The following is a 10,000-nucleotide window of genomic DNA, read 5'->3' on the forward strand; positions in this document are numbered from 1 at the left end:
AATTGAGTGATTGATGTTTTGATGTTGATTTGGCAAATGAGGTTATATAATCTCTCTCTCTCTCTCTCTCTCTCTCTCTCTCTCTCTCTCTCTCTCTCTCTCTCTCTCTCTCTCTCTCTCTCTCTCTCTCTCTCTCTCAAGTCCAAAAGGCATCAACAATCAATACTTCATCAAGATAACACCTTGTTTGCAGCCCCCAACACCTGACTTCCTTTCACTGCCTCACCTGAATTCACCTGACTTCACATGGCTTCACCTCACTTCACAAGGCGCTGTTTAGTTTCCACCTGCTTCATTGGCCTCACCTGGCTTCTCCTTTTTGGCTTCGTTTTCTTTTCTGATGCACGTTAGTAATGTTCTTTTTTTCTCTCTTTTTGATTAAGATTAGTAGTACGTATCTTCTTTGAGCCTTTTTGAGTTTTTTTTTTTTGTCTTCGATTTTTCGCTCTCACGGTTCTCATTAGTAATATTCTCCTCTCTCTCTCTCTCTCTCTCTCTCTCTCTCTCTCTCTCTCTCTCTCTCTCTCTCTCTCTCTCTCTCTCTCTCTCTCTCTCTCTCTCTCTCTCTCTAATAAGAGCAGCGAATAAACTCAAGGAAAGACAGTTAATAGATTACAAAGCGTCATTGTATTTAAATGTTTCATTCCCATTTTTTGGGGGGAGGGGGCGGGGAATTAAGTATAAGAATTTTTTATTATATTCGTTAGGTTTTCAAGAGTTACTTTATGTGTGACGAGAGAAGACTGGCAGCAAAACATTGTGATCCAGAAACATTCAATTTTCATTCCTTATTTTTATTTTCTTCCTTCCTTCCTTTGTTATATTCTGGTAGCCTTCTTGTTTTGCTCGTCCATGTTGTTCTTTGTTTTGTATTCATGTTTCTGAGTCATACTTCACTGCTTGCCGTGTTATGATCTTTTTTTTGTTGTTCTATTTCTGTCTTATCGTTATTCCTTCATTTCTCTTTCCTTTTTTCCTTCACATCATGTTTTGTTTTGTTTTTATCTCGTATTCATTAATTTCTTGGTTGTCGTTATAGTCTTGTTTTCCTTTTTTTTTATTCTTATTACTACTTTATTTTATATTCCTCTTACTCCACATTATATTTTTTTCTCATGTTCATAAGTTCCTATTGCTGCACCTTTTTATTCAATTATTTTCCATATTATTATTATTTTTTTATTATTCGTTTTAATCTATCATTATTTACGAGTATCTTGATATTTCACTATCTACTTATCTTTCATAGTTTATTTTAACCTCTCATTACCTATTTATCCATCTATCTTTTATTATTTGTCATAGTATTTCGTTAATCCGGCATCTCAGTGGGCCCTTTTTTCTTCTTATAATTTTGTTACCCTTAGCCGGTGACCCCCCAACGTAAACAAACAAACATTTATCTTTACTTACTTATTTGTCTTCCATTATTCATCACTTCCATTATGTTTCATTCGTGACTTCTCCATTATCGCCCATTACATGTTCCTTTTCCTCTCTGACACACTGCTTCCTCTTCCACTTCCCCCAATATGTCATCCTTTCACTCTCCCTCCACTCCTTCACTCCTCCACTCCCTTCTCTTAATCCTTGACTCTCCCTCTCAAGTCCCTCTCCCACTCATCTCCTACTCATCCTCCTTCTTGTTTTTCTCTCCTTGTTTCCTTTTCCTTCTCCTTATCTCCATTCCAGTCTTATTTCCTATCTACTTAACCTCTTCTACTGACCTCTCCGTCCCTCTTCTTACTTCGTCTCACTCGCCATCTTTCCTTTTCCTTTCTTCTCGTTTCCTTCTCTCTCTCCGCCTTTTCGATCTCTTCCTATATCACTTCATCAGTTACTCTCCCTTCCGTCTTCTTTTTTCTTTTCTCCCTCGTCACTATATAGTCTCCCTCTCCTCCCTCTTCTCTCCCCTATTCCAGTATTATTCTCCTCTTCCCTTCCACTTGTTTACATCTCCCTGTCTCTCTTCACCAGCCTCCTTCTCCTCCTCCTCCTTCCTGTCTCCACTCTGGTCTCACTCCTTACCACAGCATCGCCGCACCAGCCTCCTCTTCCCTCCTCTTCCTTCTCTCTTCTTTCCCTCTTCACTAGGTTACCTTTCTCCCCTCCTTTCATTCTTAATCTCCCTTTTCTCCCGCGTCAAGGTCCTCATTCCTGCTTCTCTGTTTCCCTCTCCCTCTCCCTCAGTAATCTCCCACTCCTTCCTCCTCTCTCTCTCTCTCCTCCGCATCACGCCGCCCGCCAGCCATCCAGCGTTGAGCGTGGCTGCGGTGATAATTGTGGGGTCGTGGGTTAATTCTGTGTCGCTGTGGCTGCTGATGAAGGCTTGGGCTCAGTTGTGACGGGTCGTTACCTCTGCCGCCTCTTAATTGCTGCTAAAAGTTTGAACAATAGCGACCGCGGCTCCGCTAGTCTTCCGCAGGTGCTACCCTCTCCCCGCCTCCTTGTCTTTCTCTCTCTCTCTCTCTCTTCTCTCTCTCTCTCTCTCTCTCTCTCTCTCTCTCTCCTCTCTTCTCTCTCTCTCTCTCTCTCTCTCCTCTCTCTCTCTCTCTCTCTCTTCTCTCTCTCTCTCTTTCTTTTTTTTCTTTTGTCTTTTGCGTTGATCTCAGTTGTTCCTCCTCAATGGTTTGGGGGCTTTCAATGTTTTCTTTCACTCTCTCTTTCTTCTTTTTCTCTCTTTCTTACTTTCTTTTTTTCTTGTTCAGTGACTTTATGGGATGAAATTGTGTAATGACTGGGGTTGATCTTTGCTGTTTATTACCGTTTTTGATGTTGTTTGTTCATCTTCTCAGCTCTGTGTGTGTGTGTGTGTGTGTGTGTGTGTGTGTGTGTGTGTGTGCGTGTTGAGAGAGAGAGAGAGAGAGAGAGAGAGAGGAGAGAGAGAGAGAGAGAGAGAGGAGAGAGAGAGAGAGAGAGAGAGAGAGAGGTCCCTTTCTATCCATGAATGACGACAGGCCCCGATAATAAAGGTCCTGGTGGTCGGGGAAGGTGTGAGCGGTGATGGGCGTGATTCGATCTGCGCCGCCCTGCTGTCGGTCACTCAAGAACAAAAAAAAAAAAAAAAAAAAAAAAAACACCAATCAAACGTTTTAAATTTCACATCCGCGTTATTGTCTTTCACGTCACATTCCTCGCCTTGTTTGGCTGGACGAGATGCTTGTGCCTCTTCTTTTCCCTTCGTGGTCTTCCTTAGCGTGAGGGGTTGGCGCCACGTATTGACGCTTCTTCTATTGTGTCCGTCCCTTGCATCTTCCTATACCACCACCACTTTCTCCTTTCGTCGTGTCTCTTGAGTGAAGTGTTGGCGCCATGTACGAATCTCCTGTTGTGTCTGTCCCTTGCCTCTTCCTCTGTGACTCCCATCCTTTGCCTTTCTACCGTAATTCCATCCCTTCATCTCACTCTCTGTCTTCTCCTTGATCTTCTTCCCTCAACTGGTTTCCTCCAAGCTCTTTTAACCGGTTCCTCGTTTTCTCTTCTTACTACACGACAGAATATACCACTATATCACCAATCGATAAAAAAAAAAAAAAACAAGATTAAATAAACACATGCAGCAATAACATTACCTCGTATTTTCCGCCTCCCTATGACGACCTTGTCTTAAACATGTCACAAGCTTTCGTCACGTGTATAGTAATGAACTGATTCCGAAATATATTGGGTCTGTATTGGGCGAGGTGGAGGGAAAGGGTGACTGGTCCAAGGGTGCGAGAGAGGGAGGATGGAGGGAGGAAAAGGGTGGGAGGAGGGAGCAGCTGGGAAAGGAAGGCCAGAAAGGTGGATAGGGAAGTGAGAAAGGAAAAGGAATGGAAGATAAGAAGAAGAGTGGAAAAGGGAGGGAGGAAAATATAGGAAAGATAAAGAAAATGGAAAAAAAAAATTGAAAACTCAAAAAGGGAGAAACGAAAGATGTGTGATAAAGAGGAAAAGGGAAAATTAATAAAGGGAAGAAAAAATTAAGACAGGAAAAAGGGAAAGAAAAGGAAGGAGGAGGAAAGAGAGGTGGAGATGGAGGCAGGGGAGGAGAGTGGGGTGAGGAAAAAGAGAAGAGGTGGAGAAGGATAAAGCAGAGAGAGAGAGAGAGAGAGAGAGAGAGAGAGAGAGAGAGAGAGAGATGAGAAGGGATGGAAATGGAAGAAGGGGAAGGGGAAGAAGGCCGAGGAGAAAGAGGAAGGATGGAGAGGCAGGGGAAGGAAGGGAGGTGGGGAGAGAGAGAGAGAGAGAGAAGGGATGGAGAGGGAGAAAGGGGAGCGGAAAGGGAGATGAGGTGAGGGGGAACGGGGAAGGAAGAAGGGTGGAGAGGGATTTGTTTATTGGAGTCAATTATGGCATTAGGGAACCCTAGACACCCATACAGTGAGGTACAGTGTCTCCTCCTCCTCCTCCTCCTCCTCACAATGGAGAGTGGACAGCAGAACCCGTTACAAGAAGGTAAACAGAGGAAGGTTAAATTTGAAGTCAGTCATTCGGAAGATAAAAAGGAAGGTGTGTGAATTACTAAATGTATATAATTATAAGGATTGCTGGTGATAGGAATAGTAAGTAATCACCTGAGGAATGAAGTGAGCGGTAAAGAGAGAGAGAGAGAAAAAGATGTAAAGGAATATGAAGAGAAATGGCAGAAATTAAACACACACACACACACACACACACACACACACACACACACACACACACACACACACACACACACACACACACACACACACACACACACACACACACACACACACACACACACTAATAGAAATAAAAGAAAAAAAGAATAATTCTATTTTACAATGAGAGAGAGAGAGAGAGAGAGAGAGAGAAGAGGAGAGAGAGAGAGAGAGAGAGAGAGAGAGAGAGAGAGAGAGAGAGAGAGAGAGAGAGAGAAACATATATTTCAAGAAGGAGAATCAGTGGTTTCGTTCCCTCGGCAAGGCTTCGTAGGGGGAAGAGAGAGAGAGAGAGAGAGAGAGAGAGAGAGAGAGAGAGAGAGAGAGAGAGGGAGAGAGAGAGAGAGAGAGAGATGCAGATGAACTAAGAAATATTCATTAGGAAACCGAGCCGGATGAAGAAATAGACCAACTAAGGAAATAAAAAAATCCTGACAAAAAAAAAAAATAAATAAATAAAAAAACAACCAGAAAAAAAAAAAACGCTAAGAAAAGAAGGAAATGTCGCGGAAGCGTAGACAACCCCCCCTTCTCTCCCCCCTTTTCCTGTTCGTTCTCGTGCACCCTCACTCTCCTCCTCCAATATTTATGAATGCCACTTTTAGGCAAATTGAGGACGGCCAGCGGTGTTGCCCTACGCCATCAGTCAAGCTTTTACTGGTATTACGCATATTGAAAGCAGTAATAAGATGGTCTCTGCCCCACTACCTCTTAGGCCGAGCGAGGGAGGAGGGGAGGGCAAGAGCGGGGGAGAATGAAGCGAAGGAGGGTGGGAGCTGGGAAAGGAATGGTGGAGTATGGTGCATAGGAGGGAGGGAGAGGGGAGAGAAGGGAGAGAGTATAGGAAAGCAGGAATGGTGAAGGAAAGGAAGGAAGAGGAGAGCAAGAGATTGAAAGATGCAGGTTAAGAGAGAGAGAGAAAGAGAGAGAGAGAGAGAGAGAGAGAGAGAGAGAGCAATATTCTAATCGTCGTCATTTGTAAGATGGTCAGAGCGGCGGACATCTTACCACTTGGTACTACGAAGGAAGACTTGAAAATCATCTCCTGTAGTCCATCTTCCAACCGCGCCACGCCCCTCCCCTTCCTTCCTTCATCCCAGCTCCCCTCTCCCCTCTCCTCCCCATCCTCCTCCTGCCACTAAGCGATTATTGTGATTCCTGACTAACCTGAGCTCGTATCTATGCTGCAGCTTGTTAGCATCTCGGAAATGTTGTTTGTTTTGGTGCTTCGTGATTCACTTTTTGAATTGTTTTGTAGTTGGATTGAATGTGTTACGAGAGTGTTGCGGTGTACGGTGACTGTCAAAGAGAGGAGAGTTCTGTGGTTTATTTTGTTTATTTATTTATCTATTTCTAGGATTTTAGTAACAATTTAATGTCTTAGAAGTGTTAAGTTAGGTATATTGAGTGCTTTGAGGTTAGTTTGTTTTTTTTTGTGAAGGAAAGGAAGATGAAGTGATTTTTTTTTTTAACTATTGTGAGTAGAGTTAATAGCTTTTTTGGGGACTTAAGGGTCAATTTAGTGTTTTTAGAGGTGTTAAGTGAGTTATGCTTAATGTTTTGAGGTTAGATAAATTTTGCGTGAAAATTAAGGCACTGACTTTTGAAACTGCAATGATGAATAAAATGGAAATTACTTTTTCATTATTACTGTTAAGACTTCACTGTAACTTTATTATTATTATTATTATTATTATTATTATTATTATTATTATTATTATTATTATTATCATTATTATTATTTTTTGCATTATTTTCAAGTCTACCTGATCATGAATATTTGTAATTGTGATGAAGCGTTACCACAGACACAGAACTTGAAAAAATAAAATAAAATGAAATAATAATAAATAAATAAAAAAATCAGTTTTCGCAGTTACTGGAAGACTGGGTATCGTTATCATTGCCATCAATAAGCAGTTATCAGGGGAGGTACTGCAGTATTAGGGTGTGATTCAGACTCATCCATGCATACTAACAGGATTGCGAAATGTGCTCGGGTACACACACACACACACACACACACACACACACACACACACACACACACACACACACACACACACACACACACACACACACACACACACACACACACACACATACACACATTCATCAACCAAACACCGGTCAACCAACAAGTCAACAAACTGGCAAACAACAACAACAACAACAACCAGACACAAAAACACAAGCTTGATTTAGACGAAAAACAACTTTATCTGCATCAGTTCATGCCAAACCAACAAACAAATGCACCATCAACAACAACAACAACAACAACAACAACAACAACAACAACGACAACAACAACAACGACAACAACAACGGTAATGGCGACAAACAATGCAACAACCACTACAGTAAAAACAAAACACTCCAAAAAAACAAAGACTACAGACGGCGGCGGCGGCAGCGGTAGTGGCGGCGGTAGCGGCGGCGGCGGCGGCGGCGGCGGCGGCGGCGGCGATAGTATAGTTTTCATACAAAATTGAAGCAGCAATTAGCGGACACCACAAACGCCGCCACTGTAGCGCTGTTCTGGTTCGGGAATAATTTGCTGTTCTGGGTAATGTTGCCGAAATATTTAAACTATTTCCGATCCAACGGCGTGTGTGTGTGTGTGTGTGTGTGTGTGTGTGTGTGTGTGTGTGTGTGTGTGTGTGTGTGAGTGTGTTAGGGAACATTTTTGTATACGCGATTTCATGTCAGAATTACGTTATTTGTATTTTTATGTGTTAATTCGTAAAACTTTTTAAGCTTCTTTTTTTATATTTTGGCACTGTAGTTTACAGTTAATTGCATTGTTGTGTACATAGTGTATCAGTTTGCCTCTACGTAATGTTATGATTGTGTGCTTGCTTTGTGTGTATTTCTTTTTCCATCGTCTTTTTCAGACTTTTGTACTCGGAAGTGTTGCGTGTTAGCCGATAGCTTGCTTTTGCCATCTTCTTTGTTACTTGTGTACTTATTTCACATAGTTTTCCGTAACTGTAAAATAAATGTTCGGTTTATTAACACGCTTACGAGTATCCCTTAATGGCAAAAATAAAAGAACTTGTATGAGAACGAACTTCAAGTTGGTTTGCTGAACAGAAAGAAAGAATTGTTCCGAGCAGTTCATTATAATGCAGATTTGTTTTAATTTCGTTGTGGTAGTGAGTTTATAAAGGCAGTGGTTACCTGAGGCTTGGTGTCCCGTCAGTCACACGTAATATTTACCTTTCACGGTCCTGATTAGTCGAGAGGGAGAGAGAGAGAGAGGGAGAGGGAGAGGTATAAGAGAGGCCAGTAAGGAAACAATAACAAGGTCAAGGCTGGTGAAACAAATCGATAGAGGTAATTTGTTTTCTCCTCCTGCCTGCCAACACCAGAAAGGAACACATCAATTTTTAGGCCTTGGTGATGGATATTAATCTCTCGCCGTTTCCTAAGTGTGAAGGGTTGGCACCATGTACGAGTCTCCTGCAGTTGTTTTTGTCCCTTGCATCTTCTTTTGTGACTCCTTTGCAGTTCTACCACAGTTCCATCCCTCCATCACACTTTTGTCTTCCTCTCGATCTTCTTCCCTCAACTTGTTTTCTCTAGGTTCTCTTAATCAGTTCCTGGTCTTCTCATAGTACTACGTGACCATACCATCTCATTTCTTTTTATCTTATCACTTAGGTCTGGTACTGGACGACAGGCGAGATAACTAATGAGTGACAGGTAATTTTCCATGCTATGAGAAACTGCAGTAACCTTTTCACTGCTTTTGGTACGTGTTTCCATAATTACTAATCTTTGAGTTGTCTTTACTAGTTGTACAGCCACCTCCAATCTTTAAACTGGGTAGATATTGCAAAATCTATTCTCTTTAATCCCCTTCTTTCTTGTAGATGCTTATAAAAATTTCACATGCATTACTTCCGGTGCTGTTAAATTGTTTCGTATAGCAGTGAAAGGGTTAATAATTTACCAATTATTCCTTCGTTAGCACACCAAGAGTACTGCGTTACGGAATATAATATCTTCTTTTCCTATTACAATTCATGTTTTTTTTTTTAATTCGTTCGTCTTGAAAGATACTTTTAAGCACCAGTATCTGTGACTCTTCGGGATCATAGTGTAACACATGTCGGAAAGAGAGAGAGAGAGAGAGAGAGAGAGAGAGAGAGAGAGAGAGAGAGAGAGAGAGAGGAGAGAGAGAGAGAGAGAGAGAGAGAGAGAGAGAGAGAGAGAGAGAGAGAGGAGAGAGAGAGAGAGAGATTAACAGCCATGCAGACTAAAACAATAGACAGGCAGACAGAAACAGACTGACAGATTCGGAAACAAACATACAGACAAACAAAGACGAAAATAAACACTCAGACAAACAAAGACGAGAACAAATAGATGAACAAGCAGAAAAGAAAACAAACAAAGAGACAGACAGAGAGACGGAAACAAAGACAATAGACAAATAAACAGAGGAGGAAACAAAGACAGAGACGAAAACAGAGATGAAAACAAATACGAGTAAACAGACAAACAAGCAGAGACGGAAACAAACAAACAAACAAACAAACAAACAAACAAACAAACAGATGTACCAGGTCACTCACTACAAACACTTAAAATGAACCAGAGAAACGTGAAGACATCTTACCTGTGGCGTCTCTTTTTCTTCTTCTTCCGAGACATTCCCAAGCCTGACTGATCTGTCGGCTTCCCCAGCAGCGACTCAGAGCTGAAACCTGCGAAGGGAGAGCAGTCTTAGCACAGTGATCTAACAAAGAATTAAGGATCATATTCTGAAACGTTTCTATGCTGCACTTTCAAAAGGCTTGATTTATTTGAAGTTACACGGGTTTTCAAGGGTCTTTTTTTACGGTTCTAGTGACAGATTAACAAGATTTCTACTTTGTTAACAGGAGGAACACCATTGAGAACCCAGTGGATCGCCTCTGTGGCCTTTGAAAATAGTCGTGATGAGAGAGCAGAGCGTTTCACAATACGAGCCTCAAGATGTTTAGGTGTACGTGTACTCGTATGTAGAAGGCGTCCATTTACTGAACGTCGAAGGTAGCGTAGCGGAGTCTTCATTTGAATGTTGATGTAAATGGGAACTGAAAAGCCTAGTTACGTGTGATATTGAATTGTTTGATTGGCTGTCTTTATTTACATTTGTTCTGATTATTTGTTCTGCTCTTGCTGTTCAGTTATTTATGGATGAGGATGAGAGGGCGGAGATGTGTAGGTATATGTTTCATGCACGGACTGCCACGTGTAGGCCTGACGGATTATTGCAGCTTTCCTTATTTTCTTCTCTTATGTTCTTATCCTCCTGCTCCTCTTACTCCTTATCTTCCTCTTCG

The 10,000-nt window shown here is 41.7% G+C and overlaps 1 protein-coding gene across 2 annotated transcripts in view; it reads right to left on the minus strand.

The window, feature by feature from the left end:
• Window positions 1–10,000, minus strand: part of LOC135115004 (visual system homeobox 1-like) — a 60,967-nt gene that overhangs the window by 30,161 nt on the left and 20,806 nt on the right. For both annotated transcript variants that reach the window (XM_064031412.1, XM_064031411.1), the window contains exon 2: window positions 9,292–9,379. In XM_064031412.1, coding sequence (XP_063887482.1) covers window positions 9,292–9,379 — 88 coding nt within the window. The remainder of the gene's footprint in view (window positions 1–9,291; window positions 9,380–10,000) is intronic.

Source organism: Scylla paramamosain, chromosome 28 (genome assembly GCF_035594125.1).
Source record: "Scylla paramamosain isolate STU-SP2022 chromosome 28, ASM3559412v1, whole genome shotgun sequence".
Taxonomy (NCBI): domain Eukaryota; kingdom Metazoa; phylum Arthropoda; class Malacostraca; order Decapoda; family Portunidae; genus Scylla; species Scylla paramamosain.